The sequence below is a fragment of the Falco cherrug genome, chromosome Z (assembly GCF_023634085.1).
Source record: "Falco cherrug isolate bFalChe1 chromosome Z, bFalChe1.pri, whole genome shotgun sequence".
NCBI lineage: Eukaryota > Metazoa > Chordata > Aves > Falconiformes > Falconidae > Falco > Falco cherrug.
In genome coordinates this window covers 34,115,822-34,134,868 of record NC_073720.1, presented here as the reverse complement: position 1 = coordinate 34,134,868, position 19,047 = coordinate 34,115,822, and the positions used below count along the sequence as shown (strand labels likewise).

Here is a 19,047-nt window from a genome sequence, read left to right as displayed (position 1 = left end):
GACAGAGGATGTAACCCTGATGTGTCAGGCTTCACAGCATTTGTGTCAGGTTTCCATTGCTGGTTGATTACCAAGAAGAGCATTTGAACTTTGCTTTCCATGTCATTATCCTTCATGGTCCCTCGTTTTACCTTATCTCATCTTCCATAGCTAAGAGGCAGACTTTATTTTTCCTGCCAGTCTACTAACATCTGAAGGGTAAGAGCCGTAATTAACATTTATGGCTATTTGCCCTTAGATAAGAAATAGTTTTGAGGTAATTTTGTGTGGAAACCACACTTGCTGTCTGTGAAGACGCTGAAATGTGGAGTACTTCCCTCTCTGACCCCGTCTCCACTCCTAGAAAAGATATTTTAAAGAGCCCAGAAAAGGTAGTTATAACAAGCCCCAGACTGATGACAGAACATGTGGCAAAGTAATTCAGAAAAGGAAATGCCATCAGTGAAATACTGTTTCAGCCTCTTTTCTTTAGGTCATGGCCTAATTTTATTTAGCCTGTTTCCAAATTATTGTTAATTAATAATACCATACAGTTCTTCAAGAATGGGTGAATAAGTCTCTTACGTGGTGAGACCACGATCTCTTTTGTTCACCCTTGCCACAGAGAATGCCACCGGGGACAGGTGCAGTGGTAGAAGCTGCATGGTGGCTTGTAGGGAGCCTGCAGGAACAGGACTGCTCCAGGCTGCTGCCAGCACTTCCACCTAAACCAAACAGAGGTAAAAATCCAGGCCAGGTGCTGCTGTCGAGGGATGGTGTCCAGCTGAAAAAATCTTATCTGGACACTTTTATGCCAGCTTGATTTTTATCAGCATCACTTTTCTGAATCCTTATTCACTTGAAGAAGCAATGCTATTTTTGCAAGCCATGCTGCTGCAGTTGCTGATTTGTCTTCCAAGAGTGCCAGAAGAAAAACATGAGCAGTGCCAAAAGGACAAATTCAGATCAGAAATTTCTAATATCAAATAGTATCAGTGTCCAGTAGGCCCTCATTTTCTTCTTGCTTGTAGATACAGGGACAAAAAAACCCCACAATATGACAATCACTTCTGTGCCTCTTAAAACCCAAACCAAACCTTCCCCAATGGACAGCATTTACTTACTGTTGTGAACCAATAATGGCAGATACTAGACAGTTAGGCACGGACTGTTTCTATTAAGGATTTGTTTTTAAAGATTTTTAAAAACATTTTTAAAACTGAGCCTTCAACAATTTAAATAGTGTCCCAGATTAAAAGGGGCTGGACTCCTGTTGGAATGGCAAGATGAGGGAGACAAATTAAAATAACTTTTTAGAAAATTGTGTATAGAACTTGAAGGAACTTCTTTAGTTAAGTAGAGAAGTTTTCTAGTTCTATTTCTTCTGAGAAAGCAGCCAGAACTGTTTGGTCCAGGCCTCTCTGTGGCAAGGAGCAAGCGCTGCTGGCAGCGGAGGCGCCTCCTGCAAACCCTGCTTGGCTGTGGGCAAAAGGGAAGATTTGCACTATGAGCAGTATTAAAGCCATGGTACCAGGAAGAACACTGTTCCTAAGGAGATTCAAACCACAAGATTCACCTTATTTTAAAGATAAGACTTTTGCGTTATGCTCATATTGAATGCAATTGCTTGGTAGGTATTAGCAAGGTGACATTTCCCCCCAATATAAATCAATAAATAAGGGGTACAGATGATCACTGTCATCCAAAGTCAGTTGAAACTATCTTCACTTTTGATTCATGCATGAAATAGTAATTCAATCACTTGATACTATTTAAATTTATTTCTTTCTTTGTCTATAACTATGCTGCTCATACTGAGAATCATTCCTATATATGTTTTGTAGAAGGTGTTGAAAAGAGACAAAATTCCACTTGGAGGCTTTAGGTGGAATGATATTGTTTGGAGCTAGTTTTTTTGTCGTGTATTATCTGGTAGTCTAGAGAGAAATACTGTTTTTCCTGCAAACTTCAAGCTTACTAGCCTGAGACCATTTCAGCTACAACACAACACAACTTTCCGCTTCTAAACAAATATTTTCTCCCCCTCATCTCTTCTCCTTTGAGATTTTTCCTTTAGAAAAATTTTCCTCAGCACACGGCCTTTTATCTATATCGGTAGTTTTCTCTCAACCTTCCTGCACTGAAGCAAAATAAAACTGAACACCTGTAGTAAACAGACAGGTTTTGTGGACAGCTTAAAATCCTTTAGGCAGTCATCCTGTCACCAGTTCAGCCTCAAATTAAGGATGTTTAATTTGGCACATTACTTCTGTCTTCCTTTGCAGATTCCTTTGCTTCAAGCAAATGATCATGGGTCGCTGTTGTACTGAACAAGGGCACTGACTTCAGCAAAATACTGGTCCTATTCCTTGAAGCATTCTTATTAGTTATAAAATCCAAATCCATCCTTGGCTGATTGCCAGAGGTCTTAAAGTCATTTTCTATGTACATTCAAACCTCACCTACTGTAAAATTACTGTTTAGATCCCCTCCTTTGCCCTGAGTGTCTGAGGGGTGAAGGGGGAAAAGAGATGCACATGATTGGAATTGGCAGTGGCTTGGAATCCTCTGAGCATTAAGTGTGGGACTGGCATGATGACAAAAAAAAAAAAAAAAAGCACACTATGCTCTCTGTTTAAAAATCTACACAGAAATCAGTCCAAGGTTTATTTTAGTTAGAATTGTGCCATTTTCCTTTCCCATAAAACAGCACCTGAACAACGCATCTGCTCAAGCCAGCATTTCCATTCAAAATTGGAGGCTAAATGAGATTTAAATTTAAAATTCAGTTTTGAGAGAGGAGATCTATATATTTTGCTTCAAATTAAGATTTTGAAAATATATGTCTCATTTTTCATCAGGTTTGCTTGCAAAGTTATTCTTTTGGTAGTCAAATGTTTAGCTGGGAGGCATTTTTTGGACAATAAAAATATTAAGATGACAAACTGAACACATTTCAGCAAGCAATATATCTTGATTTGGGTGTCATTCTATTTCTATGTCAACATAAAGCCATTGTTAACAAGTGTTGCTTAGCCTTTCCATACACAGGAGAGCTGAAAATTCTGGGGTTAAAAATGTTTCTCTAAGTTGAAAAAATAGTTCAGCTGTGTGTCCAAAGCAGATGTTAATGTAAGTTATGATTTTACTAACCACCAGTAAGAGGAAGTTAACTGGACAGCTTAATCACCCACTGGTTTCCACTAAATTCTTAAATCTGCCTTTGAAAATCTTTACTTTCTTGTAGTAATACCAGTTTGTAAGGGAAATTTTTCCCCAGGTGCTGCCTTTGTTGTAAAAAGCCAATTTAGAGAATCTTTTAAACTTCCAGGGTATATGCTACATTTCTTGAACAAACTATGCTACATCATATGACCAACTGCCTTTGCTTTTTTTCACACTAATATGACATCGGTGGCATAAGGTTTGCAATGTTTTTTTATTCCTTACTGGAAAATTTTGCATGTGGGAATAGAAATTCATGTTACTGGAATGCAGTGGAAGAGCGGAGATACTATTACTGTGCTGTTTCACTTCCTTTCTTCAAACTATTCTGCAGGTTCACAAACTATTCTGCAGGTTATTCTTATCCCTTTGTATGTTCTCTGTCAGTATGGTCCTAGGGGTGATGACTGTCCACACAGTGGTTTTGTGCATCAACATCTCTCTTGAAAGAACTAAATAAAGGTGATTCTGTCTTTGTAATTCTGCTAGTAAAGGGCTACAGGGACTAGCCTACAGGGACTAGCCTATAGCCCTTGCACTTCTTTCAATACTGTATCGTCATCCGTCCTCTAGTTAACCTTCTCAGTCTGCAGATCCTATTCCAATTCCCAACTTAAGTGCTTAAGCATATGGAACTTTATGAAAGGTTTCAATGTCAATATAATTCCTATATAAAATCTTTGAGTTATCAAAGAAAGCTATTAAGCTGGTGAGCATGGTCTAACTTTGATAAACCTCTGCCATATTTGATTCCAGTTGTTTTTTCATGATTTGTTTTGGAGACTGTCATGCTATTGAGTCTAAATTAATAAGCTTGTAGTTGTTGCACAGAACATCTTTACTTTCTCCTTCCCATAAAATATTGCTGCTCTCAATTGCACAGTACTTTGACTGACCTAATAAAATCATTCAAACACCTTACAGATGGAGTTACAGTTTTGTATGTAATTTTAGGTTCGTGGATGGAAATTACTTGCTGTCTTGAATGCAGATATATTGTTTAGTTTCTGTCTTGTAAGGCAATATCTGTCTTTAATTGCACAAGCCTTTAACTCTTTCTGTAGAAGATCAGCATAGTTCATCTTACTGAAAACAGGGGTCGACTATCACTGACATAGAAAAATGTATCTGGTTCCTGCTGATCTTGACTTTATGTTTATTGCATTTTCATTTATATGGTCAAAGAATCTTTTGAATATTTCCTTTCCAAGGTCAAATGCAGCTTTGGCGTTTTTATTTTTTAAATTTCCTGATCTTAGTTCCTTTTCTCTCTTGCATATTCTCAACATCTATTAATTTAGTATTGTCTGGAGAGAATCTGATTTACTGTTTCATTTTTGAATTCACTAGTCACTGTCTATTAGATACTTTTAGAGAACTAAGAAGGCAAATAAACATAAAAAATCAATAACATCCCCAGCTGTAGGGGACACATAAGAAGCCTAAAACCCTTTATCTTTTCTTTTTTTCTTCCTTTTTTTTTTTTCTTTTTCTTTCTTTTCTTTACTATTTTTTCTTTTTTTTGGTGATACAGTCACTGCAGTATAAGTCAAAACAATAACAATATGACATTTTATTTTATTAGGCCAATAACTATTTGTGGAAAAAAGGTCTATGACCAATTACATCCATGGATTTTTGGTTCCGTTAGTATCATTATCGATATTTATTCAGCAATCCAAATTTTTCGTAAATTACACAGTTCTAATTTGTGTGAGAGTTTCTGTCTGACAACACTGTAGAGATCTCTGCTCATATCCAAATCTGAGGTTCCTTTCAGCTTTTTCTTAGTGATGCCAACCCTTTGCTACCTGTGTCACTGTTCCTTTTGACGTGGTCATCAGTTCAACATGAACTTATGTCTAGTTTCTTATGATTTCCAGATATCCTTTACAGCTGCCTTATACAACCCTTATATGAATAAACCTTTGTAAGAAGAACAGGAAGAAAAACCCATGGGGAGAAGTGACATCACACACTTCATAACTGCTGTACCTAGGATGTCTCATTAAGTATTTTTTCCAGCTTTTCACTTCTTTGCACCTCGGGACTTCTGCTACCTGTTCTTGCCTCCATGTAAGAAGTAAAAAGTCTATAGTCACAATTTTCTGGTGTTTATTTATTTTTCTTGATTTTCTTATATGCTGGCCATTTCACATTTCAAACCTAAACCAGTGTTTCCCCATCAGATTAGCTCAGGGACAAACATCAAGCAGCTTCAATGAATGGCAGGAACTTTTTCTCCACACCCCAACATATTTCATAGAACTGCAAATAGTGACCAAAGAAAGGAAGATTTGTGAGACTCTTACCAAGAATGGGTCACACACAGTTCTCCACATTCCTTCTCCCTCTAATTCCTGTGCTTACTGTTCCTTTTATTTTTAAGTCTGTTATAAAATTCTACCTTGCTTCGTTCATTTATGTGTGGCAGCTGTAACTAGCAGGTAGGTCTCCTCATTCTCTGACCCACAGGACTTGATGGCCTGCTCAAAACCTGAGCGTATGCTTTTGCTTTGAAGATTGAATGGCTTTAATGGCTAAGGTCCTCTTCACAAGATCTGATTTTGCTATGCCATTTTCCTTCTCCTATCAAGGTTCTGTGTACTTCTTTTTATCCACTGAAGTAAAAACACTTTAAAAAGGAAGCTCTATTATCTTAATTTTATAAATGAGTCAAATGAGTCACAGAGGTAAAAATATGCTAGCTAAGAACATTCAGCAGGTCAGTAACAGAGCTAAGAATAAAACCCAGGTCTCTTGACCTCAATCCAAAGTACATTGGATCACCCTGCTTTAATCCATTGAAATCACTGAAGTGGATGACTTGTTAAGTTGCTACTTAGTACAAGCAAGAATGGCAGAAACAGGCATTTAAGTTGAAATTCTAGCTGGTGCTTGTGTACCTGAAATATGGTTTGGCTAGACTGTAAGTAAAACCAAAAGCAGAACACAAAAGACATTTGCCTAATTTACTTGGTGCCTTGTGTGCCACAGGTGAAAGTTTTCTTCCTAAGTATCAGTTATGTGTATAAATTTTTGGTGTTGTCCATGTACCATGCTTGATAAGATGGTTAGGATGATAACCCATCTCCCCCTCACTTAGCCAAGAGTACTTGTCTTTCTATTTACATCATTCTCAATGTATAAATTACAAATTTCCTTGTAAGGGAGTAAGCGTGCTTTGAGCACACCTGGTACTCACTGAAACCACTGAGGTTAATGCAGCATGTAGAAAACATGGTCCTTGTTTTTGCCTAATAATTTCAAGGAGAGCTACCACAGACTGAAGGAGCTCAGTCCATCTGTTGAAGATGGTGTCAGGCAGAAAGAGAGACAAGAAACAGCTTGACTATATAGTCTGTCAATTAGAGGGTTGAATACGTGGTGTCAGATCCAGTAGTCTGAACCCAGGAACATCTCTGTGTGTCAGCTAATGACAGCTGAGTTAGATTTGATTTGACTTACTGGTACCCAGTTATGATGTGACAGAGGGGGTGAGGCTTGAAGCCAGATTCCTCAAGCCCTACCTCAGTCTGTAAAGGCAGATGTCATTTTGTTGCTCTTCAACAGGTTCACATTGAATAAACAAACACAACAGCAGTTGCATACGGTTGTTCCTCCAAGTCTATTCTACACCCTGATGCCTCGGGTCTTCTCTCAAAGTACAAGAGATGTAGGCTTAAATTCCCACAGGAGAGAATTGAAGCAAGGTTTCTTATTGCTTGGGAGAATGCCCTACCATGGGGATAGTGAGAGAAAGGGAGTGAGAGAGTAAAAAATGAAAATAAAACCAAAATTAAAACTGCTGCCAGCTGGCCTGTCACATGGATGTCTCCTTCAGGCAGCTGTGTTTGAATGTACAGCTAGAAGTGTCCAAATACCGTAGTGGCTGCATAGTGGTGGATCTCTTTTCACAGATCCACTTAAAAGCAGCAGTAAGATAAAAACTATGTTCTGTGAATAAATTTGGATATGAAACACACTGTTCCCCTCAGAATTCCGTTGTAGCTCCCTGTCTGGTGTGCTGACTGTGTTGAAACACATTTCCACTCACCTAGCCAAGGTGTCTACTTGTGTTTTGGATTCTGCTTCTGTTCCATTCTAAACTTGACCTTTTCATAAAAGTACCTCATAAAAGAACTCTGGGTATAAAGGCTAGGTGAAATCAGAAGCTGGCTGTTGACAAGTTAACTAAATTTTACCAGATTTTATGAAGAAGGCTTGCAGGGGAGCCCTGAAGAGTTAGCAGAGTTCTGTTAAAATCAACACAGAATTAGCATTGCAAAAGTAACTTATAAATGCATAATTATTAATTGTTAATTTAATTATTTTAAATTTTAATTTAATTTAATTAATAATTAATAATTAAAAATATTAATGCATAAGTGTGATGAAACAGGAGGAGCTAGAAGCAAACATATCAAGACAGCTGACAGTTTATGCTCTTTATTTTAAAGCAGGTGAATGACCACCATTTATAAAATACATCAAAATAAACGGCTTCAGTCAGATGCAAGAAAGTGCCATCTCTTCAAACAACAGACTGGCTTGGTGTCGGTATGCCATCATAGTCATCTGAGTAGTGCTGATACTGGTCAGTAAGAAGAGGCTGATGCAACTCATCCTTATTTTTCTTGACACGTACAATACATGTAGCAGCAGCGAAGATAATTGCAACAAGAACCAGTGCAGTCACTATTGCAATAGTTATAATCTCTGTGACACGAAGAGCTCGACCTACAGGAAGGAAAGCAACAGGCAAAATTACATGTCAAGTACATGGATCATCATCAGAGGAACAGAACAAAGCTCAGTATCTGTCATTATTGAATATGTCATGAAGTAGAAATATTTCAATTTTGATCGATAATATGTGTTCCAAAATGTGAGAAAATTTCAGTCTCTCTTGTAACACTCTGAAGACAGTCCTGGCCCTTCCTTCTGCTACCTGGTTTGTGAGGGATTTGCAGTCTCTGTAGTGATTTAATGAAGGCGTATGGTACAGGAACAAGGACCTTCTGCAAGGTTTAGATCCAAATGAGTACTTCTCCCAAAATTGAAGTGAATAGTGAGAGCTTCATGTAGGAACAATCTATAATCAGTAGCTGTTTAGCTGTGCTAAATCCCAAACACAACTGATTTGGAAAGCCAAGAAAGAAAAGAAAAGAGAAACAGACCTTTACAAAGGCATCAAGTATTGTTTGTGAAATTTGAACCAACTTTTTTGTACGATGCATAAACTTAAAGGAAGAAAGGCATGATGGAAAAAAAAGAGGGAGTATCTAGGTTAGACAGTTTACCTGGCCACTCGACTTCGTAGCTGTATCCCAGATTTTCCGGTGCAGTAACAAACATTTCATTATTGGTAACGGGGGGCCAGAAAGGCACCATATTGTACTGTCTGTTATGTCCAATAGGGGCATTCTCCAGTGGATATGTTGAGATATCTAAAGTTAAAAGTCAGATCACAGTTCTTAAATAAAAATCAAAACAATTTGCACTACTTCATTTTTGTTTTCCAAGAACTACTCTGGGTTTTGAGTACCTATTTTTTTTTCCTAACCTAAATTTATCCAGAAGGATTGGTTTTGCAGTTGACAGGTAGAGAATGAAGGACTCTGCTCTGTCCAAAATCAAGACCACTAACGCACTTTTTTTAACAGAGACCACCAGTAAATTGTAAAACTTTCTGTCTGTCTCGTGCTTCTCATTTCTTCTCACAAGGAAAAGAACAAATATATATATGGAGGACTTGGAAAACCTTTTTGCTATAGTCTGGCTTTGTCTGATTGAAACAGTGATGAAGAGCACTCTCATGCAGTTCAAGAGGGCAGCTGATATGAACTCTGGTGAAGTTTTTTTCAATGTTATGGTAAATCAGGAGGAAGTCAGCTGAAGGAAAAAAAAAAAAAGGAAGAAAAAATTCATCTTGGTAAGCTGATGCAAAAGCTTGTGATAGGACATGTAAGTACCACAAGGGGATACAATTTATCTAGTTGACATGATAGTTGATATGGGAAAAATACATGAGGTAGGTTGTGGAAGCTGCACAAAGAAGTCTCAGTTGCACATCAGCAGCTATCTTCTGTAGAAGAAGAGGGGCTGGATTGTCCTAAGAGGAATACAGTCACTGTTTTGTGCAGACCAATGCACAGACACTAGGATTACACAGATTTCTACCCCCAGTTCACTGATGCCAATATCCTCTTTCTTTATTTCTTTATTCTTCCTTCTTTCCTTCTGTAAAGTTCTTTCCTTCTGTACTTTCTTCCTCCCTCTCCTTCAATTACTCCCGTATTCTCTTTCTTTCTTCTTTTTGGAGTTAAAGAAGCAAGGGCAGCAACACTGACCATCCTTTGAAAGGATATGGAAATGGTTATGGAATGCTGGTAGTAAAAAAGGTGGTCAAAATGAATCACGAAGGTGTGCATGGCATCTGATCTTTGACAAGAAGAAACATAGGTATTTACTCTGCACAGCAACAGAACTTCCGTGAAATATTTAGACCTTCTGTGGTTACACTGTTTTTGCTTTATGGAGACAATGTATTTCCACATTTCCTTTTCTTGAATTGTGTCTGGTATCTCTGGCCAAGTCCCTTCACAGACAGCGATGTGAAAATGGATGTCAATGAGGTGATGAAGGGAGCTTGCCTGTTATTATACTACCTTTGTTAACGATACTGTTAAAATACTAGTCCTTTTTTCTAAGCTTAGGGGCATCTTGCTGTCCCACAACAAGCAGCTGAGTTCCTGTGACTACAAAGACTGACAGCCACCCATCCTGCCTCTGTCCATGAACACATTACCTGCAGAATACCTTCTCAGCCACTCATCAAAAACAGCATCAGTAAATGTGTGCAGGAGGACAAAAATGGGATCATTTGGTGATAAATGAGTTTGCCCTCCAGTCCCATTCAAAAATAGATGAGCCAAGTTGTGAAGACTTCGAACTGCTGGGTCGTATTTCCCTGAAGGATCACTGTACCCTGAATATGCAAACAAAGAAGAACACAAAATATCCCAGTGAAGATTTTGTTTGGAAACCGCAGTCCCAGCTGGATACTTTTTTCTCTGAAAGGCTGTCACGTTACGTTGCCTTGCTTAACATAACGAAGTAGCTAATTCTTTATCTACTGTCATTTGAGAAATGTCGTTAGCATGCATAATTTTGAGATTAAAATTGTCTTTACAAAAGAATGCTGAGAATGTAGAATATGGGGTGGCTGAGATCTAATGCAAAAAATGGCCAAAATAAACACATCATAGGATGGAAATAAAGGTATATATTTGCGACCTACATGTTTCAGCATAACTGAAATGATTGCATGTGTTTCCTACGGCTGACTTAAGTGTGTATATGTTGCCATCTATCTTAATGAGCCAACTTTTATGTTTCAATACATCATTTCCAAGCTTACTGCGAACGCACCTCAGGAAGTTTCATGTGCTGTTTTTTCAGTGAAGATACCCTATGCAACTCTGTTAGTGCGGAACACCTCATAACTCTCATGTCAATGTCAGGATCTGAAGCATCATGAAAACCTCTCTTGTTTTCAAGCTTTGGCCAAACTTTGCAGAGAAGGGTCTGTGCAGTTCATTGGCTAAAGCCTTGTTTATGTACCTAGATATTGATAGCCCATTTGTCAAATGTGGTAAGTATCTAAAACCTTCATATATACTTAAAAGGTTGGTGTAGATTCCTGTTTTGTTCTCCAAGAGAAAGAAAATGGAGCAGATCCTTCCCATCATAGGTGTTACCCCTCTTCAAAAGAGCCAGAGGATCTATGGGAGGTCTGGCAAGGATATGAACTGTGACTTGGTAATCTTTTCTCATGAATCCTAGTCCTTCCTGTTAAAAACTCTGGATTATAAAGCACAGAAGCAGTTGTCAGGATAATGGCTGAACAGCATGAATCAAATCTTTAGGCTGATTTCTGTGCTAGTGTATGTGTGTTCAGATACCAGTGACAGAAAATTTTATTTTATATGTGTAGAGGTTAAAGAACAAGTCATACGGCTCAGAGAGAAGAACTAACATGTAGCAGTACATCCTGTATCCAGACATCAGTTACTACTTCAGTACCATTTCATTAAACACTACCAAGGCTTGCAACAATTTGTATTACTTGCTTTTGTTGGTTTTAATTCATATACAAAAGTAACAGTGATCATCACTTGTTTGCCTCATTTAAGGATGCAGATGAATCAATAAGCAGGCAAAGGCTGTCTCTTTTCAGCAATGGCAACCTATTACTTGCAAGGAACTGATCTCAGCTAGTTTTTACTTAGTGACAGACTTTCGAGGCTTTTAAACATTGAAAGAATTGACATAAGCTATAAAGTAATTTATTTCCACTTAATACTAAACTAATACTTTATGCTAAGAACAATGTGTTCTTAGTGTCCAATAGACTGTCTCCAAAGTCATACTTCCAATACGAAAAGTGGCAAGCTGGCTCCCTTGACTTATTTGGAGTTGTCTGAGTTCCTTTTATTTGCCATAGTTACCTTCTACTGTGTTACGGAAACTGTCTGTTGAATTGGAATAGAAAGGAGGAGTGTCGAATACACCAACTTCCAAACACTGAGCAACATCCTCAGGCTCTGGGAGACGCTGTACCATAGGCCGTGCAACGTTTCCAGCAGGATTTCTTCGGATGGGACCACCCTCAGTGCCTAGGAGTGGAGAGAAGAGAGAAAACAATAATGCTGCAAAACAGTAGGCAAGAGTCTGCATCTTTCTAATGGCAGCCATGGGGGAAAACCTCAAACCCTCACAAATGACACTTAAACTGAGCGAAGGGGTCAGTTCCTTATGTCAGACAAAGACATGAATCTTCATGGGGTCCTGTGTGTCAGATCCTTTGCACCAGGATTTAAAAAAACATCTAGAAAACTGTTACTGAAATTTGTGATTCTGTAAATGCTCTGGGAAAATTTTCTATAGCTTTTAAATGTGATTTCTTGGTGATAACTAGGACAAAGGTTTTGAGGATATCCTGATAGAGTAGCTGGGGAAAAGACTATAGTTGATTATGTTGGTGAATAAACCCCAGTATTGTGGGTTTTCCCTGTTTCCTCCCCTATTTCCTTGAAGATGCTGAGTTGTGGCTTGAAGGTGATGACCATACAAGAATCTCGCTGGTATTTTTTAGCTCTTGTAGCTGAGGTAGATGTGCTTGGATTCAATATTCTTCACATTCAAAACATGTTCCACATAGTTAACATGGGGATTTGTTAGATGTTTTAGGAGCAGAATGCTGTAAAGGTGGTAAGTGGAGTAGTCAGAAGAAAACTTTAGCTTCAGTTAAGAAATGCAACTGCTAGATTTAATTATTTATGGTATAGGAGATGAATAGATACTGCATAAGAAAGAAGTCAAAACATTTAGCTTTTCCTGTACTACAGGCTCCTGATCAAATTTTGAGCTGCTTGGTGCCTCAGTGCAAGACAGATGATGAGCATGTACTATCTCAGAACACTGATGAAACTCAGAACAAGAGTATTCAAATATCACTTTAAGACTTTTGGGCTTGGAAAAGCCGTTCCAATGTAAAGTATTTTATGTATTTATTATTAAAAGGATTTTCTTTCCAGATATCTGTCAGCAGTCATACTTACTGTTACAGATAGTTCCCAATGTTTCATAGTCTTCTATATTTTCACACAACACTCGCCACTGAGAGAAGATTGAGTTCTGGCTGATAAGAGAAACATCAAAATTGCTTCTAGCTCCCATCAAGTCATCTGAGCAGATATCACAGGTGTTTTGTCCTGTTGCAAAGTTCCAGTAAGGCAGCCCAAATGTGGGGTCCTGCAGCATGTTCTAAACCACATAAATATGGTGTTACTACATGTGTGACCCAGAAAGCTATAATATGTACTGCTAGAAGGATTTTAAAATACGGTTAAACACATCTTAGTAAGAGTTAGAGTCCTGACTTATGGAGGATAGGAAATCTATGGAAAATCCATGAAATCAATGTAAAAGCTTTTGGTAGTTTTTAACACTGATGCCTTTTTTCAACAAAACAGATAATTGGACTATTGAATTGAGTCATAGATCTCCCTCATTAAATAAGACAGTGTTTCTTCCATGAAACTATATCATGAATACTAATACACATTACTTAATACTGATATCCCATTTTTCCAAATATTTTTAATGGCCTGTCAACAGCAGCAGTGTTTATAGCACACAAAGTAACTAAGCCAACTGTGGAATGACTGAGCAGATGGAAAAGTTCTGGAGTGTGTCCTGACTTTCAATATTTATATAACAGGATGTGTTGGCCAGCCAAATTAGCTTAACTAATGATTACATTTACTGACATAAATAGGAATATGTACTAAATCACCAAAAGCTAGAACTCCTCAGGGCTTCCACATAATGAAATGCCACTGATGTCAAATGTGTTTTTGAAGGGAGATTGTGCCTTAGCCTGATACAGAGCCACTGACGCTAGTAGAAACACTTGAAATGATTTCAAAGACAGTTTAATCCTGACCTTGAAAACTTAATTCTCTCTTCTTTAAGAAGGATGATGGTCCATAAAAGAATGTATTTCTTTTATGGATAGGTCCACACAAGGAAAGGGAAACAAAAGAATCACTGATTTGTGGAACGGAGTATAACGAAAAACCAATTTCTTTAACCAGTTACACTAATTATGCAAATAAAATGTGATTCTGAATCCCCAAGCAATCTCTGTAATACTTTAGAATTTCTGCTGCTTTGATTAGTCTAACTTAATCAAGAATCGTGGCCTTGATATTAAAAATAACGCTGACAATAACTTTTGTTGGTCTAATAAAATGCCTTCTATGGATATATCAAGAATTTATATCTATTTTTACAGGAGATTTTTATGTAGCTTTTATGTTTTCCATTGCTCCGAAGGAATGCACCTCTTTAACAATGACAGTCTAAATTTCTAAAGTCAAAATGTACTTTATGGATTGCAGTATACATAATGAGTTACTGAAATTCAAGCAGAATTATTTCTATGTGTAGAAAGAGCTGCTATAATTTTGCTTGTTGGAATATGGGGATAATCTCTTTAACTGTACAAAACACAGCATGAACACAAGGCTCAGCATTAATGTGAACTTTACCTGCATGTCTCTTTCAAGCTGCAGTAGATGGTACCTATGCCATGTGACAAAAGCTGGTCCCTCATGAGAGAAATCAACTCCTCCAAAACTCTGCTGCCCCGGACCAAGGAAAGTCTTCCTGACAGAATAATAGTGAGACCACACAAAGTAGTTATAAATGGAGATATTTTCAAATTGTGGTGTGTTGCCATCTGGTCCAAATATTTCCTCACGTCTTCGTGTGGCAATAACAATGTCAGGATGGATCGTCACCTTGGCTTCGTGTAAGGCATTCACAAAACGCCTCCTTTCTTCTGCGCTCAGATCCAAAAGATTCCTCCTGACTGTCAGGATATAGAAGCAGCAAGTTACCAAAGTAATAGACACTCAAGTCTGATATCACAGGATTTATCTATTTTGCTCCTATTAATCCCAGGTAAGTCCCTTCTTCCTCAAGCATTCATCCATTTTTTATTGGGGCAAATCATAGAGTATTGAGTGTAAATTGAAAATGTCATTTATTATCAGAATCATTGTTATCAGAATATCATTGTTAATGAGAACAGGCCAGAGCGTCAGGGGGTGCAATCTGGCTTAGCAGATCCAATTCATCAGTTATACTTCCTACTTTCTAGTTTGCTTCTTGGAGCTCAAAGGATGAATAAAAACCTAAGATCTTTCCTACAGCTCTCAAAAAGTAGTTTTTAAGGAATCTTATTGTTAAACTTTTGAATTGGTAACTCATCCTTTGTTAACCCTTGCTGGAACAAACTCATGTTCATGGAGTGTTTCCTGTCAGTTAAAAATAATGTCAGTGCTGATTTCTGTTTCTGTAAGAGGCACTGCACATTTGTGCTAGAGACCTGTTGTTTCACATGTCAACAGAACCCATCACTCATTTGGGAGGATTATGGATTTTGCTGGATTTCAAAACCACCTTTAAACCTTCACTAGTAAAGACTGAAATCTTTTTCATTCAGATGGTTTTGACTTGACAAGGATCAGTCTCCAAGCTTGCTTGTCTTTAAATTTACCTACAATATTCAACATTTTTCCAGTCCCATAAGGATTTCATATCTGTTTAAAAGAACATTAGACATCTCTTTACTGATATTCTGGACTAAACTGAAACTGGAGAACTCTCAGAAAGGTCCATCAATCCCTGTGCTGATTCATCCGAATAGCTCATTGTCATGGATTAAGACTTCTAAAGACATCAAAAACAACTAGGTAAGTAAAAAATTACAAGGCCGGGTACATAGTTTAGAAATTAATTATGGGATTTTGAATTAAAAGAGCTTCTGTCACACTTGAAGTAGTCAGATATACTAGAAGGTATTAAATGTGATATCTAGGTATGTATTATTCCCAGACATACTCACAAACACACATACGTGTCTATATACATTGGTTTACTCTTAAATAATTCCAAAGAATACAGTTTTTTCAGCCTGGATGTTCTATTGCTTAATGGGCTTGGTCCTAATCCTGCAATGACTACAGGTTTTGTTTCTGCCTTTTATTGGGTAGCAAAGGCAGGTGCTTCGTACGCAGACTAAACAAGTTATCTATAGCTGCCTTAATAACCTCTATGATGACATACATTTGCTAAATAAATATAAGAGGCATTTTGTATTTTAAAGAAAAGAAATACGCTAAGTACATTTATAAGCAAGCACTGCAAAGAGGCAATTTTTATGTTATATTTCTGATGCTCTTACCTATATTGATTCGTTGGCTACAGGTAGGTCCACTCCAGCCAGGGCGACACGACCCACAATTGTAACCAGAAAAGTTACCATTACAGCGGCAGGTTTGGTTGAAAAAGCGTATGGGCCATTGCTCACGGTCATCCCGCCCATCATGGATGTACTGTGGGCCGTGGGGCCGCGAATCGACAGTCACCTGTACGCACCGACCCCTCCCTGTAGACACGCCACACCGGTCGGTGCCTGGCCCAAACACCGGGAAATAGTCTGGGCAACACATGCCACTCCTCAGGGATTCGACGGTAGCGCACTGGCGAGGGAACTGAGCTCCAGCTTGCCCAAGAATGCTAAGAAGCGGTGGCACGGAAAGCAGCAGTAGCACAGGGAACTGCATGATGGTGGATCCGGCAGAGCCAGCTCCTTCCAAGAGCTGGCTGTCCACACACGCTGACTTCTTCTCTCCTGCAATGGGACACCCAGCTCCCTCTGGAGGGTGGGTGGGGTGGGGATGGGGATGACGGGAGCAGGGGGGAAAGAGAAAGGGTAATTAAAAAAAGTGATACAAACCACCAGGCTACCCCTTCCACCCCAGAACATTCCTCCAAACCCTGCACTTCAATATTCTAACTGGAAAAAACAAACTCTGACTACAGACACTAATGTTCTTCTCTCATTATCTGCACAAAAGACAATAACACCCCGGAGCTATATTTGATCATTGACTTCCCAAATGTTCATTTGCATTGTACATCTGCCAGCCAGATTTATTTCACTACCACAAAATGCTAAAACCTGTCTGAGGCACGAGTTTTTTTGAACCCTTTTTCCCAACCCTCCCTCCCCTTCCCCGTTCTTGCCCTTCTTTTCTGCACTTAACTAGTGTAACTTGTTCTCTACTCAGCAGTTCCCGTCTGTGTTCCCTTGCTATTGTCTAACGGCAGCTCTACCAGAAAGTGAAGCTACAACGCTTCATGCATTGTACCTGTTCTTTCTTTCTGGCACCTCTCCTCTGCTGAGATCCTGTTCTATCTCTGCACGTCCTATGGCTGTGTCTAACCCGAAATAAGCGCTGCTAATTTCTCTCCTTGTTCAGTCTGCCTACTAATCCTTCTCCTACCAACACAGTATGGCTTGGCCTCACCCTCCTTCTTCTATTAATCCCCTTTCTACTTCAGTGCATTTCCCTGGACTTTAAGTACTTGAACAGCACATGATTTCTTTCATGCTTATCTCCTTGTGATTTTCCAAGTTTTAGCAAAGGTCAGAGACAAATACTTGAATTCAAAACAGAACAACTGTGAACGTTTTTGGTTGTTGGTTTTTTTTTTTTTTTTTCCTTTTTTCTTTTAATTACTTGCAAAGAAAGGCTCACTTGAAAACAGACAAAGAACACTGGGGAAATTCACATTCAACAGACATTAAAAAAAATAATTCTTCAAATAGCATTTCCAAGATCAGGCCAAAGTAAGTGATAAAGATACATTATTTAGAAAATAAAACACTCCAATCTTAAATGTACAGCTTTAAGTTTAACTATTTTTTTGATAATCAAATAGTAAGACAATTATCATATTGAAGTATGAAATGAAATGCTAAATTCTGAGAAGGTGCTATGAAAGGTAATGAAATAAAGAAACAGAAAAAAAATATCTGAAATTAACAAAATGCTTCTCTATTCTTTGCAAGGACAACCTCCGTGGAGCAATACTGGCCTTATTCAAGCTTTTGCTCTCTTTCTTATCTATCAATAAGGGTGGCTTTCAAGGGATGAAGATATTTTGTCAAGAAGCATCTGAACTGACACCAACAAAGCACATCAACAAGTTTTCTGGAAAAAGGTTCAGCCACAGTGTAACTCACATTGGGCAGAAAATGGATAATCTACTCCTGCTTCTCTATATGCAAGTCAAAATGTGAGAGTGCACACAATTCTGACAGGCCAATGTAATAGGTTATTTTGTGCATTTATTCTTACTAGCCTGCCATGAACCACAGCAGTGAACATTGCCATCTGGGTCTTGTGTAACCAACCATGCTATAGCTTGCTTCAGTGTGGCATGAAGGCTTTTAGCACATTTCTCCATATCTTTCATTCATTCTCCATTTGTGGATAGGAATGTTTGATAATCCTTAAATAAAACTCTTCCCTTTTCTGGTTTTCATTTTATTCTCCATTTGAGCCTGTTTTCTCTTCTTTAGTAGCCCGTTCTGTACCCTGCTTCTTTCCAAGCTCAAACCTTTTCTCTTTGAACATGTCTTTTGGAACATGCGACCCAAATTCACTATTATTGCATCAGAACATAAACCAGAGCTAGTAAAAAGATTCTTGACATTTTATCTGAAAAGAACTCTCAGATCAAAGAAGCAGCATACAGATTTTAGCTATGAACATCAGCAAAGACAGCAAATTCATAACAAACTTAGAAGGGAAAAATCCAGCTCCTTAGACAAAACCCCAGTTAAGAAGAGCAAACAGATATACTGACTGTGGTTGCCTGCCATCATAAAACTTCCCCTTATAATGATGAACATGATGCACACCTTTTGTAAGCCTTCTGCATAGCCATCACCTATGAATTTTGTTCAGCAAGCTACTAGAGCTGTGCAGCTGAGGATCATTTCCCTTCTTTGCACCTAGATGTTCCCCTGGGTCTCCTGCTGGAAATCTCGCTGAACAGTTTGGCGGTATGCAAGCCCTTTTATAGTATTTATTTTTATATTCTTGCCCTTAAAGACTCCTGCTCCCCTACTGTGCCTGGAAAGATTTGACTTTGGAGATTATCCAAATGCACAACATCTGTTTCTGTGTCTTTGTTCAGAAAGAGCTTGTCTACATAAGCAAGATAATGCGGAAAATGTCAGTGTGTGAACCTCTAGCTCACTAATTGCCTGTGTGGACTATAAGTCCTGCAAAAAGAGTTAGTTAATATGCTAGACATTTGTATATAGTTTGCATAGTTTTCCTTGTGTAAACAGTTCTTGATGCTGAGACCAGGTCTGTATGCAGCCACACGAGGTTTAGCTGTGGCCTATAG

General features: G+C 38.4%; 1 protein-coding gene across 1 annotated transcript; it reads right to left on the bottom strand.

The window, feature by feature from the left end:
- Positions 1-7,640: 7,640 nt before the first annotated feature.
- Positions 7,641-17,159, bottom strand: TYRP1 (tyrosinase related protein 1). The gene is made up of 8 exons (XM_005441033.4): positions 16,995-17,159; positions 16,025-16,498; positions 14,325-14,647; positions 12,831-13,035; positions 11,718-11,885; positions 10,016-10,195; positions 8,508-8,654; positions 7,641-7,944 (listed from the first exon to the last, which is right to left on the bottom strand). The coding sequence occupies exons 2-8, from the start codon at positions 16,404-16,406 to the stop codon at positions 7,739-7,741; spliced, it is 1,611 nt and encodes a 536-aa protein (XP_005441090.1). The 5' UTR covers positions 16,407-16,498; positions 16,995-17,159; the 3' UTR covers positions 7,641-7,738.
- Between the last annotated feature and the right edge of the window lie 1,888 nt (positions 17,160-19,047).